We start from the raw sequence: 17359 nt of genomic DNA, 5'->3' as shown, positions 1-17359 counted from the left end.
CTGTGTCTTTGCCTCTCTCTGTGTCTCTCACAAATAAGAAAATAAAATCTTAAAAAAAAAAAAAAAAAGCTTTTACCACCTCATGTGCTGGCATGGCCACTTCTGAAGAAAGACCACAGCAAGGATTGGCGCCCTGATCCGTGGCCCCATCCGTGGCCCCATCTGGGTGGCACTGTCCAGTGTGGAGATGAGGTCATTATTTTGATGATCCAGAGCTCTGTTTATTTTATTTTATTTTTATTTTTTTTAAAGATTTTATTTATTTATTCATGAGAATGCACAGAGAGGAGAGAGAGAGAGGCAGAGACGCAGGCTCCATGCACCGGGAGCCCGACGTGGGACTCGATCCCGGGTCTCCAGGATCGCGCCCTGGGCCAAAGGCAGGCGCCAAACCGCTGCGCCACCCAGGGATCCCCTAGAGCTCTGTTTAGAGATTTTTTTTTTTTAATTTATTTATGATAGTCACACACAGAGAGAGAGAGAGAGAGGCAGAGACACAGGCAGAGGGAGAAGCAGGCTCCATGCACCAGGAGCCCGACGTGGGATTTGATCCTGGGTCTCCAGGATCGCGCCCTGGGCCAAAGGCAGGCGCTAAACCGCTGTGCCACCCAGGGTTCCCTAGAGCTCTGTTTAAACAACACAAAATGAGAGTCCAGAATTCAAATCTAGTGTCTGATTGTGAGCCAACTAAATACCTCTTTGTATCTGCATATGAACAGTTATCAAAGAAGAGGAATTTGCTGGCTGACGACCTGAGCTGTCCTGGTGCATACAGTAGCCACTGGCCACATGAGGCTGCTTACGTTTAAATCAGTTAATGTGAAATAAAGTTAAAAAACAAAAAACAAACAAACAAAAAAAACCCAGTCCAGGGGCATCAGGTCCATCGAAAGTGTCAATGGGCATGCTGTGGAAAGAAACACAGACAAAATGTACAGTTTGAGGACCAAATACTCGGCTGTCCTTTTGGTGCTTCCATCATCAAGCATGTGGACACACACCTGGAAAATCAGTGGTCTTCTCTGTCTGAGGTTACGCTGTTCCTTTAACTTCCTTGCTTATGTGAGCCTGGGTGATAAAACACTACCCAGAGGCTTTGGGTAGAAATATTTGAAAGAAGACACGGAGTCATCCTTTAAAAAAAAAAAAAAACAAAACTCCCTGTGTTGAGCTCCAAACCTACACCTCGCTTGTTATTTGAATTTATTTGATGTTAACCTAACAACAAAAGAGGCCCCTCTTAACCTTTTATCACTTTCCTGGCGCATTGATACCTTTCAGGGGATGTGGTCTCTCAATCTCTTGTAACCTCTGCTTCTGGAATACACTTCAGAAACTCCAGAGGCTGGGGCAGCGGGCAGAGAGGAAGTCAAAGCCAGGATCAAAGGAGCCCACAGCTCAGGGGCTCAGGGTGGAAGCAGAGCCATCAACTCTCCTTTTCCCGGTTCTCTGGTCAATAAACACCCCAGCTCCAGCGAGGGCGTGAGGGCTGGGTCTCAGGCAACGCCGCCGAGGGCCAGACCTGAACAACAAAGCCGGGAAGACGGTACTTAGCACTTAGAGAGGAAAGGCAGGTGGCTGTGATGTTTGGGGGAGTCAGCAACAGGAGCTGTGGTGGGAAATGTGGAGGATGAGCAGGATGGGGTCACCCCGAGGGGCTCCTGCCTCCCCACTGGGGCTGCTCCAAATAATTATATATATATATATATATTTTTTTGTTTAGCTTGTTGCTTTTCTACTGCCTCTTTACCGGCCATCCCTCAGGATACAGGGTGTGTCTCCGGGGACTGTCTCCTCTGTCACCTTGGGCTTCGGGCTGTTTCAACAAGTGTTACCCATAGACCAAACGCAAATAAGGACTGAAGCCCTGAGCAAGTCAGGTGGTTGAGCAGAGCTCAGGTGTGCAGGAGACCCCCTGATGGCGGCGACCCTTGCCTTTGGCTAATCCTGAACTTAGGTGAGGTGTGCTATCCTGGAACCGGTAAACTGGCTTTGGTGCAGGAAGGTTCCTTCTGGAGTCTATTAAAAATATACTTAGGGGCACCTGGGGGGCTCAGTCAGTGAAGCGTCTGCCTCCCCCCCCCCCCCCCCCGCTTATGTTCTCTCCTTCGCTCACCCTCTCTCTCATATAAATAAATAAATTTTTAAAAGTACTTAAATTTCACAGATTATGTTTTGGGAAAATAATTTGCAATAATTATTTTTTAAGATATTGTCAAGGATCGGGCTCTTTCTGTTTTCCATTTGGGTAAACAGGTATAGAAGAATTAGCAAATACTCAGTGTATGCCTGCAGCAGGATAACTGAGTAAGGAATCTAGAACTTGGGTTTCATGGAACCTGCTTATGATTTTAGAGGTGTCTGTCACAGACAAGAGGAGCAGAAAGTACCTGTGATTTTGAGTGAATGGACACATCCGAGCTTCTTTTTTTTTATTTTTTAAAGATTTTATTTATTTATTCATGAGAGACACAGAGAGACGCAGAGATACAGACAGTGGGAGAAGCAGGCTCCCTACAGGGAGCCCCATGTGGGATTCGATCTCAGGACCCTGGGATCAAGCCCTGAGCTGAAGGCAGATGCTCAACCACCAAGCCATCCAGCGCCCCCACATCAGAGCTTCTGAAGAAAGCTGTGGAAGCTTATAGTTTCCTAACCTACCTGATCAGGGTAAACCCTGGAACTGGGAAATCCATTCCTGGTGAAGCAGTATCTCTTTCCAGATATATTGCTCGCACCCTCTGCTTCAGTTTCATAACGCTAGTTTTATAAAAACATTCACATTTTAACAGTTTTCCCACTAATTTTTTTCTTTCTTAAGGATCCAACCCAAGACGCTTTGCCAGCTCAATGGGTAGAACATGTGACTCTGGATCTTGGGGTTTTGAGTTCCAGCCCCGTTGGGTGTAGACTTTACTTAAAAAAAGGGGCGGGGGGATGCCTGGGTAGCTCAGCGGTTGAGCACCTGCCTTCGCCTCAGGATGTGATCGAGTCCCACATCAGGCTCCCTGCATGGAACCTGCCTCTCCCTCTGCCTATGTCTCTGCCTCTCTCTCTCTGTGTCTCTCATGAATAAATAAATAAAATCCAGGAAAAAAAAAAGGACCCAACTCAGAATATCACTTTGCATATAGTCATCTGCATATAATTTAAAAATCATAAGAAAGGGATCTCTGGGTGGCTCAGCGGTTTAGTGCCTGCCTTTGGCCCAGGGTGTGATCTTGGAGTCCCAGGATCGAGCCCCACATTGGGCTCCTCGCATGGAGCCTGCTTCTCTTTCTGCCTGTGTCTCTGCCTCTCTCTCTCTCACTCTGTGTCTCATGAATAAATAAACAAAATCTTAAAAAATAATAATAAGAAAGCAGCACCAAGGAGTGTAAAAGGAAGCCTCCCTCTCCTATTGCTCACTCCCAGTTTCAATCCTGGGTTTCCACTGTATTCCCACCAAGGTGGCTCCTTAGGTATATACAAGCACACAATTAAAACTTCATTTAGAGCAAAAGGAAGAGAGAAGGGGAAAGGCTGAAATCTTATTGCAATATGGAGGATTATGATACCACAAGCTCCCCAGAAAAGTCAGGAAGGAAAACACTTGTTGGCTGGGTCTGCAGGAGGAGCAGGCCGCAGCCTAAGTGCTGGCACCTCTTACTGCCAGTTAAAAATGCAGAAAAGGCTGCATATGCAGGTTGCTCCATCCAGCCATCCCCTGTTCCACCCATGACCAGACTGCTGGTTCCTCTGGGAAGGTCCACCTTCAGGCCTGTGGGGCCCCACAGGGAGCAAGTGCCACAGAGGAACAGGGCTGGGATGCAGGACTAGGGGGTGTCCACAGAGCCAGAAACTTCCTGTGGCTCCTGACCGAGGCTGTTTCTCGCTTGCTGGATCCCCTCCGCTGTTAGACCTCAAGTGGCAGCAAAGCTCTGCCTTGGACAGAGGCTGGTCTTCTGGTCCCAGTAGCTTAGCCACAGCTAGGGAACTGGGGTCTGCAGGGATCTGGCTCCATCACCACTGCCTGCGACTGGGACTCTGATGAACCCAATGAGCCTGCAAGACAACCCTGGAGACTGGAGGGGGGGGGTTTGCCCTCCTTCCTAAGGTGCAGGGGGACTGAGCGGTGAGCACAGGAGTCTTGTCTGAATTGTCAAACTATTCCTGATCCGTAAAATTGGGATGGGAATACCTGCTTCATAGGAACATATGCCTCACACAGGGATGCTTCATAAATGTTCTCAGATGGGACGCCTGGATGGCTCTCTTGGTTAGTTGTCGGCCTTGGGCTCAGGTCAGATCTCAGAGTCCCGGGATGGACCCCTGTGTGGGGCTCTCTGCTTGGTGGAGAGTCTGCTTCTCCCTCTGTCCCCTCTCCCTCCCCCTGCTCATGCTCTCTTTCTCATTCTTCTCTCAAATAAACAAAAAAAAAAACCCACCTTTTTTAAAAAACGGGGTTTGGGTTAATGAAAGAATGAGTGAGCATAGTAAAACAGGGGGTCTGACCTCTCACCCCTTATGCCCTCTGCCTGAAGACTGCAATGATCCCGCAAAGGAAAAGGAGGGGAGGGGATGGGGGTGAAGATAGAGGAGCAGGCTGGGGACCGGCTGGGCTGACTGTTAGAGTCTCAGGGTTTGACACCCAGCCCCTGGCACCCCTGTCACACTCCTGGCCCCCCATCCCCACCCCCCTCCCCCTGGCCCCCGAGAGAGAATCAGGCACAGAGCTTCTGGCCGCAGCAGGCTTTCTGCTCGGATGCTAGGAAAGCCCACGCAGGACGACAACACCCCAGGCCGTCCCGGGGGGCCTCACAGCATCCCAGAATGGGTAGCCAGGCAGGGACAGTGCCTGAAGGCCCCTCCCAAAGGATAGCCACCTTGCAGAGTCCTGGCGAAGTCGGGGCTGCGGTTCTGGGAGCAGGAAGCCGGGCTCCTCCCCTGCGTGGAGCAGTTCGCAGGCAGGACCCACTAAGGGAAGCCAGGGGCATCCTGCGCACCGGCGGCGGGGAGGGTCTGGCGCCGGGGCCTCCCTGACCGCCCGCCCGCGGCGTCGGACGGCAGGCGGGCTTGGCGAGCGCCGCTGGAGGCCCAGGCCAGGTCCCGAGCCTGTAACCCAGGGCGCTTCCAGGCGGGCCGTGCCCAGGAGACCCTCCGGCCCCTCCAGAAGGGCCGCCCCCGCTCCAGGCTAGGTCTCGGCCTCCCTCGGCGGCCTCTTCCTCCGCACCCCCCACTCCCACCCCCAGTCCCGACTCGGGATGCGCCGGGGAGGCCTGCGGGACCACCGGGTACCGGGTCTGGCACGTAGCGGGGTGTGTGTGCGCGGGTCGGTAAACACCTCCGGGGACGCGGACGCGGGCCTGGGTCGCTGCCCCGGCCTGGTGCGGCGCCGAGGGGCGGCCGGCCCGGGATGTGGATTGGGGCCGGCGGGGCGGGGCGGGGCGGGGGCATCGCTGGGGGGGGTGATCGGGGGAGGCCGGGGCCGGCGGGCCGGGGGCATCGCTGGGGGGGGTGATGGGGGGAGGCCGGGGCCGGCGGGGCGGGGGCATCGCTGTGGGGGGTGTGATTGGGGGGGGCCGGGGCCGGCGGGCCGGGGGCATCGCTGGGGGGGGTGATTGGGGGGGGCCGGGGCCGGCGGGCCGGGGGCATCGCTGGGGGGGGTGATCGGGGGAGGCCGGGGCCGGCGGGCCGGGGGCATCGCTGGGGGGGTGATCGGGGGAGGCCGGGGCCGGCGGGGCGGGGGCATCGCTGGGGGGGGTGATCGGGGGGGCCGGGGCCGGCGGGGCGGGGGCATCGCTGGGGGGGGTGATCGGGGGAGGCCGGGGCCGGCGGGCCGGGGGCACTGCCGGAGGCGGGGCAGGATGGGCGGGGGTCGCCGTCCGTGGGGGGGGCTAAGTTCACGCCTCCCCTCCCCCGCGCGCGGCGGCGGAAGCGGCAGTTCCCACGGCGTCTGGCGGGGCTGGGGGCGGGCCGGCCCCTCTGGGGCACACGGGCCTCGGCGCGCCCGGCCCTTTGAGCGCGCCGCCGCCCCTCCCTCGCCCGCGCCCTATAACCCGGGGTCCTGGCCCCTCGGGCTGCGCACTCGCTGGCGCAGCGATGGCCGCGGCTCGGTCCCACCAGCTCGGCTTCGGGGCGGCCCCCGCCCTCCCCGCGCTCCCCGCGCCCCCGCCCGGCCCCGCCGCCCCCGCCGCCCCCGCCGCCCCGCCTCGGGTCCCGGGCCCCTTCCCCGGCTTCCTGGGTGCCCGCCCCGCGCCCCCCACGTGCCCCGCGGGCGCGCCCGCCCCGTCGGCCTCGCAGCGCCGCAAGCGCACGTCGTTCAGCGCGGAGCAGCTGCAGCTGCTGGAGCTCGTGTTCCGCCGGACCAGGTACCCCGACATCCACCTGCGCGAGCGCCTGGCGGCGCTCACCCTGCTGCCCGAGTCCAGGATCCAGGTGAGCCCCCCACCTGCCGCCCCCGGCCGCCCAGGGCGTGAGGTCGGTACGGCTTCATGGGGGCCCCTGCAAGGGTCCGAAAGTCCACCCCGAGCAGGAGGGTGAGAAGGATTTTCGCACTTTTACCTTGTTGGGGAAGAGACAGGTGAGGTGCGGTTGGGGCTTCCCGTGGTGGGACACTGACTCTCCGAGTGGCCCCTGCGCCCCCGAGGCCACTTTCCTGGGCGGGGTGTCTTGGGCCTGGAATTTTGGTTCGAAGGGATGTGACTTCTCGGGGTAAAGCCTGAAGCACGTGGAGCTTCTGGTGACACTTTGAAGAATCCGGTGATTTAGATCGGAATCCTGCAGGTTGCTGTGGACGCGCTGCCGTTTTGCGCGCGAGTCTGCAGCGTGTTGGCCTGTGACACACGCGCTTTTAAGTACGAGTCCTCGGTGTAACCCTGGCGGGAGCGGGCTTGTCTCCCGCGTCCCCGGTGGAATGCTTGTGGGCTCCCGCAGTTGGCACAGAAGCTGCTTAAGAGGACACCCTCAATATTGGCGGGGAGACGGTGAGCAGAAACATCCACAGAAGTCAAGTCCGCAGAGCAAAAACGCCTTCTTGATTGACCTGACAAGGGGCTATACTTCCAGAAATTGAATTTCTAAATTGCTTTAACACCTGTCAGTCATCTTCAAGCATAGAAGCATTTCATTCTCAAATTCTAAGTGCTTCTCTTTTGCCCCCCCCCCCCCCCCCCCGGCTTTTCATTGCAGACATTGCAGGTAGAACTGTGTGGTTTTTCCCATTTTGCGCCTGGGAATGGGGAAGCAGGGCGAGCCTGGGGGCCTGAACCCCTGCCTGTAGACTGGGCCACGTGGGCCCCGTGCTTTCTGAAAACGCTGAGGCTCTGGTGCAGGGAGCCAGGGCCCGTTGGACTGGAACTCAGGAGCCTGGAGCTGGCGGAAGGACTCCAGCCCCTAGCAGCTTCTTTCTCCCTCTTCCAGGTGTGGTTCCAGAACAGGCGCGCCAAGTCCAGGCGGCAGAGCGGGAAATCCTTCCAGCCCCCCTCTGGGCCCGAGCTTTTCCTCCACCAAGCTGCTCAGGAAGCGGAAGCGAAGCGTCTGAAGCCGCAGCTGCCTCTTGAAGTGGACGTGAACTGCCTGCCTGACGCCAACGGTGTTGGAGAGGGCGTTTCCCACCCCAGCAGCCAAGGTCAGAGCTTCGGAACCTATTCTCCCCTCTCCGATGACGCTGGCTCAAAGCTGGACTCATGGGAGGAACACATCTTTTCTACCTTTGGTCACTCTTGAGTCAGGGCGAGGTCAGGATAAGCTCTGAGGGGCTGTCACTGAGTGGGGCGACACATGTCAGAATGCTGTCCCTTCTGGCTCCCATGCTGGGGACACGCGCGTCCTGGCCTTGGTGGGGGTTTTCACCAGCGTCTCTTGCCTGGGAAGCTCCCTCTCCTCAGCCCGTGAGCCTGGACCCGGTTCTCCTTCCTCCGAAGCCCCCTCCCTGCCAGGCCCTCAGTCTTCAGACCCGCGCATCTCCAGATCTGCGCCCCTGCTCCTTCAACCGTCTTGCCCTCACCTTCCGTCCTGCCCTCACTTTCCAAAGGGCTTTGTCGGAACCCCTTGCGCCCTTCACAGGAACACTGCAGCCAGGCTTCCTTTCCCCCTGGCCTTGAACTGACTTGAACCCCGTCCACGCCCTGTCCCCGAGACTTACTGCTCTTCTAGGTGGCCAGTCATCTTTAGGCTCGAGCACGGCTCCAGTGATTCTGCACGCAGATCATTGCAAGAGCCCCCTTGACATCCCCTGGCTTTTCACACATCTTCTCTTTAGAAATCTGTAGTAGCCTCCAGTAGCCACCAGATTGAAAAAACCTTCTGACCCTTGCAGACAACCACCTGACACCTCCAGCCATCAGGGCAGCTGTGCAGAACTCAAGGTCACTCGTGCACGGCTGTGCCTGTCTCCGGCCCTCCTGATTGTCAGGGACCTAATGAGTACCTGGTTCCTTCAGTCACTCAAAGGACCCCCCCACCCCACATCTGAACTGTCTTCTAATCCTGATCTTACTTACCTCTTACTCCAGCCGCACCAGCACTGCCTGTAGCACTTGCCATTGTACCTGGTGCAACTTGGGTGGGTTATTAAATGCTTTTCACAAATGCTTCACTGTCATTCTGTTGAAATTAGTTCTGTCCTTTGGATTGCACGTTGTGCAGTACGTCACCCCACAATTGCTTGGCACACATTGCGTGGCCCTGAAAACTGTGGAAGAACAGAGTCTCTGCAGATGTAGTGGATCGCTGGAGGTCCTTGGGTCATCAGGCTGCTGTGCTGAGGGCTCATTAAGAGTGTCACATGAGTGTCGGTTTCAGATTTCTCTCACTTTATGTATTTTCAGAATGTGCAAACCTAAGGAGGGCACTTGATGGGATGGACACTGGATGTTATACTATATGTTGGCAAATTGAATTTAAATAAAATATTTTTAAAAAGGATGAATTGGCATCTGAGAACAACAAAAAAGAACGTATGCAAATTAGTGTCTAAGCCTGAGATAACTTAAAATCTTGTCTTGATGTTTTGAGGGTTTTTCAAACTTCTGGGGGTCTGGGGAGACCATTTGTCTATAGGGTGGCCGGGGGTGTATGGGTCACTCAGGGGGAGGCTTGCAGGAGCCGTGGGTGGAGCCAGGACTCCTGTCTGGGTGTTGCTAGAACAGTCTGAGTTCCTAAGAGTGTCTGGGAGATTAATACAGGCCAGTTGCCCTGGTAAGTGTTATTCAGATGACTTGCCCTTTTCAGAGAAGTAGCCAGGAGACAGTTCAGGCTTCAGTGGCAGATCTGACCTCTGTACCCTTGGAAACGCTCTGAAACTAGACAGGAGATGGTAAACATTAGTTGTGATTATTTACATGCTCACGGTTTGCCATGTGGAGCTCAGAACTCAGCGACGTGGAGCTCAGAGCCTCGGGTCTGTGGGTGAGGACTGGCAGGAGGTTGTCACAGGGCTGCCTTCTGCTTTCAAATCTGGACTTGACCCACCAGATGTGAGGCTACATTCATATTCACGAGATGGAAAACCTGATGCCCAGAACTTACAGTCCATTCAGGGTCACATGTAAAGGTAAATCTTGTAATTAGCTTATGAATTATATTATTCACTTCTATTGCGTTGTTTTCCCCAGCTAACACCTACAGAGTCTACAAATATATATATATTTTTAATAGATTTTATTTATTTATTCATGAGAGACACACAGAGAGAGAGAGGCAGAGACACAGGCAGAGGGAGAAGCAGGCTCCATGCAGGGAGCCCGATGTGGGACTCAATCCTGGGTCTCCAGGATCACACCCTGAGCTAAAGGCAGCTCTAAACCGCTGAGCCACCCGGGCTGCCCAAAGTCTACAAATATTTAAATCTTGTCATTTTTAATTTTTAAAAATTTTGGGACCCTCCAAGAATGTTAGCCTGCACCTCTCTTGAACTCTTGAGACCCTAACTGCTAAATGTTACAGGCACTGGATTTAATTCTTGGGACTGCGTATGAGGTAGGAACTATCAATGTTCTTAGAGCGTAAGAAAGTTTTGGGACGCCTGGGTGGCTCAGCAGTTGAGCATCTGCCTTCTGCTCAGGGCATGTTCCTGGGATCTGGGATCGAGTCCCACATCGGACTCCTTGCCGGGAGCCTGCTTCTCCCCCTGCCTGTGTCTCTACCTTTCTCTCTCTCTGTGTCTCTCATTCATGAATGAATAAATAAAATCTTAAAAAAAAAAAGTAAGAAAATTTTGTGGTTCATAGTCACAAGTGATCAGTGACAGCCAGGACGCAAAACTAGGGATCTGTCCACCGAGTGTCAACCAGCAAATAATGCCTTCTATATTGCCTGGGCCTTTAAGTCAGGACCAGGATTAGTGAGGATGCTTAAAGACAGCTTATTCTAGTGACACTAACATCACTTTGAGCTCTTTTGAAACTTGTTGGTTCATTGCACAAACATTTGCTGCCTATAAGCAGGCACTTTATTGGGGCTTGGAAATAAAATAGTAAGCCAAGCCAGAAATGGTCCCTCCCCTCACGGAGCAGAGAGGCCAGGACACAGACAAAAGAAGAAATATAAAATCGCGAATGTGACATGCGCCACACGGAGAGGTACATGAGGACCTGGAGGTGTGTCGTGGTGAAGGAAAGCTTCCTGGAGAAACTTATGTACAGGATGGTCAGGGGATAGCAAGGTAAGGAGGGAACTGCAGGTGCAAAGGTCCTGGAGTACAAAGCAGGGCAGAGAAGTCGTTGGGGGACATCAGACCACACGTGGCTTTCTAGTTCTGAATTTGCTCTGAGAGCCTAAGACCTTAGATGGAGAGAACATGAGCAATTCTGCATTTTAAGACCATCAGTCCTCAAGGCTGCAGTGGAGGGGGCAGAGTGTGTGCTGCAGAGAAGGGAGGGGCACCGCTGACCAGGTGGGGGGTGCCTGGGGCTGGGCGGAGAGGGAGAACTAGTGCCATTGGCTCAGAAAGTACGTGAATTCAGGAGAAAGAATTTAATAGGCAAATCTTTGGGTAGATTCTCAACACTAGCGAGTGAGTCTGGTGTTGGGAACTCACCGAAGGTAATTCAGAACCAAACCTACACAGCAGCATGTGGTGTGCTAGCTTGTTTGCTGGTATGGCCTGGAGAGGTCCCTAGAGCTCGCGAAATGTGCTGAGTGGCAGCAGCATTGTTCAGATGAACGTACGGCTGCCCCAAAATGACTGGTTTGAGCAATATAGATTTCTTCTTCCCTGAACAGAAATAAAATTCAAATACATTCTTGGGTACAGTTCTAGCCACCAATGCACGGTGGTCCTGAAAGGCGTGAGCAGAGCTGGGTGATGTGTATTTAAAATGAGGCAGAATTTAAATGTGATGAGTCAGCCTTAAGAAATTGACCCAAAAAGTGAAAAGTGTTGACATAATTCTAGCAGCCTCTCACTAGGTCTACAGTAAGCCAAGAGCTGGCCTAAGTGTTTTTTCAGAGATTTGTAGAGATGGAAGGACCTCTCCCTTAATCATATTGGATGATATTATAATTCAAAATGACTTGGTAATCAATCTGTGGAAATCACAGTTCCTTAAAATATTTATTTAGGGAGCTGGGTGGCTCAGAGGTTGAGCATCTGCCTTCGGCTCAGGTCATAATCCCAGGGTCCTGAGATCGACTCCCATATCAGGCTCCCTGTGTGGAGCCTCGTCTCCCTCTGCCTGGGTCTCTGCCTCTCTCTGAATAAATAAATAAAATCTTTAAAAAAAAAAAGGGTTTTATTTATTTATTCATGAGAGACACAGAGAAGCAGAGACATAGGCAGAGGGAGAAGTAGGCTCCTTGCAGGAACCCTGATGTGGGACTCCATTATGGGACTCCGGGATCATGACCTGAGCCAAAAGCAGACGTTCAACCACTGGGCCACCCAGGTGCCCCCCTTAAATTTTTTTAAATTGAAGGGATACTTACCGACTTGTATTAATCAAATGAAAATGGTAGTCAATATTACTTTTCATAGATCAATTTATTTAGAATTACAAATATTAAGAATAAAGGATTTATGCATTTCTTAATTAACATAACAGTTTAGCTAAATATAAACTCTGCACTAAAGTTTTGCAGTGGCACCATACCAACAAAGAATATGGAAGCATTTTTAAACTATACAAAAATTTCAAATGGAAAATAATCTTGTTTTAGTTTTATTATACATTAACATATAAAAAGTCCCATCTTATGAGACATCTAAAAGAATCAAAGCCACTTCTACAGCTATATCTTAAACTCCAAATCTGAAAACAATTTTATTATAGTTTGACTTTATAATATTCTATATTAAAACAAAGAAAATTCCAAATACACACTTTTTACAAGATTAACATTTTAGGCAGGGTTTTTCCTTTAAAAAACCAAAAACAACAAAAAACCCCACAACCAAATACAAACCTTTTTTTTCTGCATTTCACAGCACTGGTTATTATATTTGTTTTCCTTATAAAATCTTTTGACTTTATAAATTGTGTATGGTTGGATTTTAACCAGTCATCTGGTTCAAAAGTTGTGCAAATAAACAAAATATGAAAATAGTGTGTTATCAGTCTTTTAAATAAATCTCATAACAATAGCACTTTTTGCCCTGAATTGACGGGAAAGTCATGCCAAATCCACTTGCTGAAATTTAGCATTTTGCAAGTCATTTTTTTCCTGCTCCTTCATTTTCTTTCAAAAGACAAACAACAAAGGTTTCTTTTATAAATTATGATAAATTAAAATATTTATTATTATAAAATGATCTCTAGACCCATGTCATACCGCAAGTACCCATCATGTATACTTAAGTCCATACTTCCCAGCTATATTCCAGTGGCTTCCTCCAAGGGTGGACGTGCCATCTCTCGAGGGTGACCTCTTTCAAAGACAGAGAGTGACGAGCTGAGGGAGCCTGAGCTGTCATCTGGTCAGAGCTTCCACACCGTGCCACAGACATGCAAGAAGACCGCGTTTCTGCATGTTCTCCCCTGAAGCTGCTATCTGCGCCTGTCGGCCTGAATTCATGCACGTTCAGAAAAGGGTCAGCACACTCTTCCATGAAAGTGTATTACGTTCAGACATGTTCAGTTTAAAAATACTTGCTAATAAACATGTAACGTAAGCAATGCTACTGCAGCCGAGTAATAAAAGGAAAATAAATAGAATGCTGGTCAGCAACGCTGGTTTAAGAAGCAGTACAGTATGTTAAATGCCTTATCTGTTTCCCAGCACTTGGGTTATTTGGTGTTGGAAGCCTGTGTGAAGGAAGAACAGCGTCTTATGCTGCTGGAGCCATGAAGTCGGCTCAGTCCCTGTTGGTGTCATTGGCTGCAAAGGCATGCAGGTTTCCCATCTGGCTCAGGCCACTCTGAATGTGGGCAACATGGATTTCCACATTATTCTGAAAGCAACTGAAAAAGGCACATGGTTAACTGCTTTATTTCACTATGTTAGGAAAATACTTTTTAAAAAGGAAGAGCTGAGTTTTAGTCCCAAGCCCAGCTAAGATAATGATCCCAAGGAAGGACGAAAGCTCCCATCCCATCAGTTCCCAGTCTGCAACAGTGGCGATGGGAAGAGCTGCTGGAGGGCATCCCTGGGTGGCTCAGCAGTTTGGTGCCTGCCTTCAGCCCAGGGTGTGATCCTGGAGTCCCGGGATCGAGTCCCACATCAGGCTTCCTGCATGGAGCCTGCTTCTCCTCTGTCTGTGTCTCTGCCTCTCTCTCTGAGTGTTTCTCATGAATTAAAAAAAAAAAAAAAAAAAAAAAAAAAATATATATATATATATATATATATATATATATACACACACACACACACACACACACACACACACACACACACACACTGGAAGGGGCAAAGGAACCGTGGGAGTGTGGGCAGGGGAAGGCTCGCTCTCAGACTGGGGAAACTACTCAGCGGAACCTCCAACCCAAACCCAAACATAAACAAAATCGGTGTGAAATCTCTGTCTATAGATGGGATATAACTGAAGAGCTCTCTTGTAATTTCCTTACAGGATAAAAATTATATGAATGCTTCACAAATATGCCTAATTCTTAAAACTTGTACTGAAAATCACCATGAACTTCTAGAAATGATTAGGGTCCACCTGACCAATTACCTGATATTAGAAGCATCTATCGTACTCTTGATATCATTTAATGAATCTGTAAGTGATTTGAACTCGAAGGAATTCAGGTCTCCTCCTTCTGCCAGACACTGAAGGAAGAAATAGTTCAAAATTTAGTTAAATTATAGTTCAAATACAGACACACCCAATACAATCTGTGTATTAAAATTGTTTAGCAACAAATTAGTTTGTGTAGGTGTTGAAACTAAGAAAACCTTTTCTCTGAGATGTACCTTAATTTGTAATAAAATAGCGGTAAGCCTGGAGATTAAATCTGTCAGATTTTCGTTCTCAACACAGGGCTGTCCAGTGGAGGAGTTGGCATGCCGGACAATCTCCTGTGCTTCCTCCTCACACCTCCGTCTCATGTCTGTGGGCTGGTCTGCAGGCTGCAGGCCCTGGTCTGGAGCAAGCTGGAAACAGAGGATTCGACCATCAGATGTACATTCATAAGGCCAGAATGTTTTCTGTGTGTTTGTGCCTTGTTTTCTTGGTTGTGGATTGTTATGAAACTAGCACTTATAATGAAAATGGGCCTCACCCGACCTTAGAAGTGATTTTCTCCAACAGTTTTCTTGATTTGTTTTATATTTTTGGCAACCTTTAATTTTGATATAATTTCAAACTTCTAAAAAGGAACAGAACAAAAGTATCTTGAAACCTTTTATCCAGATTCACTGATTATGGTTTATTCTGTGTGGCAGTATTTGCTCTCCCTCCGTGTCATAGATATAATGTCTTCCCCTAGGCTCTTTGAGAATAAGCTCCAAACACTGAGCCTCTTTACCCCTAAATTACTCCAGCTTCCATTTCCTAAGTACAAGGATATTCTCTCACATAACCACAGGGCAACTGTCACAATCGGGAAATTTATCACTAATAGAAGACCATATTCTTTTTTTTTTAAATTTATTTAGGGGATCCCTGGGTGGCTCAGTGGTTTAGCATCTGCCTTCGGCCCAGGGTGTGATCCTGGGGTCCTGGGATCGAGTCCCGTGTTGGGCTCCCTGCATAGAGCCTGCTTCTCCCTCTTTCTGTGTCTCTGCCTCTCTCTCTCTCTCTCTCATGAATTAATAAATAAAATCTTAAAAAAAAAAACTTATTTGGCAGAGAGAAAGAGAGCATAAGCGGGGAAGGGAAGAGAGAGGGAGAGGGAGAAGCAGACTCCCTGCTGAGCAATGAGCCCTATGCGGCACTTGATCCTAGGACCCTAGGATCATAACCTGAACCAAAGACAGACACTTCACCACCTGAGTCCACCAGGTGCCCGAAGACCATCTCCTAACAGGGCACATGCACGTTCCATCATCCATCCCAACAGTGTCCTACACATAGCTCTCCCTCATGAAAACATCTGGTTGCCATGTCTCTGTAGATTTGTTTATTCTGGAACAGTTCCTCTTTTGTGACCCTGATATTTTGGAAGAGTACCAGTCAGTTATGTTGTATGCTGTCCCTCAACATGGGTGTGTGTTTCCTCATGATTACACTGAAGTTATACATTTTTGGGGAGGAACACTGTTAAGAGTGATGCTGAGTTCTTGCTCAGGGCATCATGGTCAGGAGGCACCTGATGTCGATCTGCCCCGATATGGGCAGTGCTACCTCTTACCACGTGGTTGAGCCAGTCAGGTGCTGGCCAGATCCACCTCCCCAACCTGAACAGGATCCTCCCCTTTGTAATGAGTAAGCACTTGTGAAGAAAGATTTGGAGGCTCCTTGCCATCACACATTTATCTGCTAGGTTACCATGGGTCTTGATGTTACTGGTTATTAGGGTGATGGCTCCCAGATGCCCTTTGTCTCACTCCTATCATTCCTTCTACAGTTACTAGCTGATATTTTACCCTAAGAAGTTTTCCTTAAAAGTTCACTGGTTACTTAGTGAATGTTAGTAAGGACTCATGGATTCTTACTTTATTCAAAAGGCTGTCATCTCCAAGCATACTTACTTATGCTGAAGCCCACAATGCCCCAGATCTAGTCAGTGGGGACCCACTCTGTCTAGCTGGTTCCACTGGACACATTACCTTAACCTGGGGGCACAGCAACATGGCCTGGGGTTCCTCAACCTTCTCTGCTCAGGCTCTGGGATCAGTCGCTTTTTCAAGCTCTGCTTCCTTTTATTGGAGAGCAGCATTTGAAAGCCAAGATGGGGTGTTGGGGGTGCTCACTGCCATCAGGGTGTGTGCTTCTGGGCTCTCTCGGCATGTGCCTATACACATACATACACACTTGTATCTGTGTCCCAGAAAGAAAATGAATCTTGGAGTCAGACCAAGTCTCCTATTCTGAGCCAACACCACGGGGTTCGTCGTAGTCTCCCCTTCTTCAGAGCTGCCTCCTCCAGAGGCGAGAGAGCAGACCTCCCTGGTCCACAATATACTTAGTTTCTCATTTGCTCCATCCTGGAATGCAGAGTTTCAGGACTGTGATTCCACATCACCAGGAGCAAAAACCTTACTAACCAGAGGTCAATGTTTATTTAAAGTTCGATTTACCCTCAGACTAAAGGTCTAAAAATACTAAGTTTAGGTCATTTGGATTCATTTTTGTCTCCTTTAGTGTTTATGTCATTCCTCTGACACAGAGTTGGGTTCATTTATTTCTACTTATATTCCATTTTAGAGTTCATCTGTATTTGTTGAGGAAATACACACTCAGAGAAATGTCACTCCCCCTCACTCCCCAATAGCTGCCCCACCCCCAAGTTAGTTCTAGTTTATCCTTCCTGTGTTCATTCTCAAAAACCTAAGCAGTTATGTGTTAATTTTATTTTTACATATTTCTCTTTTCTCCAAAGGTAACACTTAAAATATATACCTTTGTACTTAATATATCCTGGAAATCACTCCGTATCAGGAAATAGAGAGAGCTTCCTCGTTCATTCTTACAGCAGCAAGGCACTCCATGGTGTGAACGTACCCTAAGATATTCAGCCAATTCTCTATGTATGGGCATTTATGTTTTTCCTAATATTTGGCAATTTCCAGGAATGCTGCAATGAATAACCTTGTCTCTAATACTTCAAAAAAAAATTCGAATTGTTTTTAGGGGCTATGAACATTCTAATGCATATCTTTTGGTAAATACAAGTTCACATACATATTTGATATATATATTAGGAACAGAACTGCTTAATCATAGAATTCTCTGCATTTATTTATTTATTTATTTATTTTTAAAGATTTTATTTATTTATTCATGAGAGACACAGAGAGAGAGAGGCAGAGACACAGGCAGAGGGAGAAGCAGGCT

General features: G+C 49.7%; 2 protein-coding genes across 5 annotated transcripts in view; one reads left to right on the top strand and one right to left on the bottom strand.

Moving 5' to 3' along the window:
* Positions 1-5243: 5243 nt before the first annotated feature.
* Positions 5244-8571, top strand: MIXL1 (Mix paired-like homeobox). The gene is made up of 3 exons (XM_038541801.1): positions 5244-5366; positions 6199-6417; positions 7402-8571. The coding sequence occupies exons 1-3, from the start codon at positions 5244-5246 to the stop codon at positions 7705-7707; spliced, it is 648 nt and encodes a 215-aa protein (XP_038397729.1). The 3' UTR covers positions 7708-8571.
* Positions 8572-12700: 4129 nt separating this feature from the next.
* The window catches only part of LIN9 (lin-9 DREAM MuvB core complex component), a 79224-nt gene continuing 74565 nt past the window's right edge, over positions 12701-17359 (bottom strand). For all 4 annotated transcript variants that reach the window (XM_038542814.1, XM_038542815.1, XM_038542816.1 and 1 more), the window contains 3 exons: positions 14335-14514; positions 14093-14190; positions 12701-13379 (listed from right to left, as the gene is read on the bottom strand). In XM_038542814.1, the coding sequence (XP_038398742.1) occupies positions 13274-13379; positions 14093-14190; positions 14335-14514 (384 nt within the window). In that variant the 3' untranslated portion in view covers positions 12701-13273. The remainder of the gene's footprint in view (positions 13380-14092; positions 14191-14334; positions 14515-17359) is intronic.

This window comes from Canis lupus, chromosome 7, assembly GCF_011100685.1.
Source record: "Canis lupus familiaris isolate Mischka breed German Shepherd chromosome 7, alternate assembly UU_Cfam_GSD_1.0, whole genome shotgun sequence".
NCBI classification, from domain to species: Eukaryota; Metazoa; Chordata; class Mammalia; order Carnivora; family Canidae; genus Canis; species Canis lupus.
The sequence above is the reverse complement of the archived record's forward strand: the minus strand, read 5'-3'. Positions and strand labels throughout refer to the sequence as shown.

Excerpts from the sequence above, each read along its gene's own strand:
- MIXL1 (XM_038541801.1), top strand. The coding sequence starts at position 5,244 with ATGCGCCGGGGAGGCCTGCGGGACCACCGGGTACCGGGTCTGGCACGT. Across the intron at positions 5,367-6,198 it reads TGGGTCGCTGCCCCGGCCTG|CCGGGCCCCTTCCCCGGCTT; the intron begins GTGCGGCGCCGA and ends CCGCCTCGGGTC. Across the intron at positions 6,418-7,401 it reads TGCCCGAGTCCAGGATCCAG|GTGTGGTTCCAGAACAGGCG; the intron begins GTGAGCCCCCCA and ends TCCCTCTTCCAG.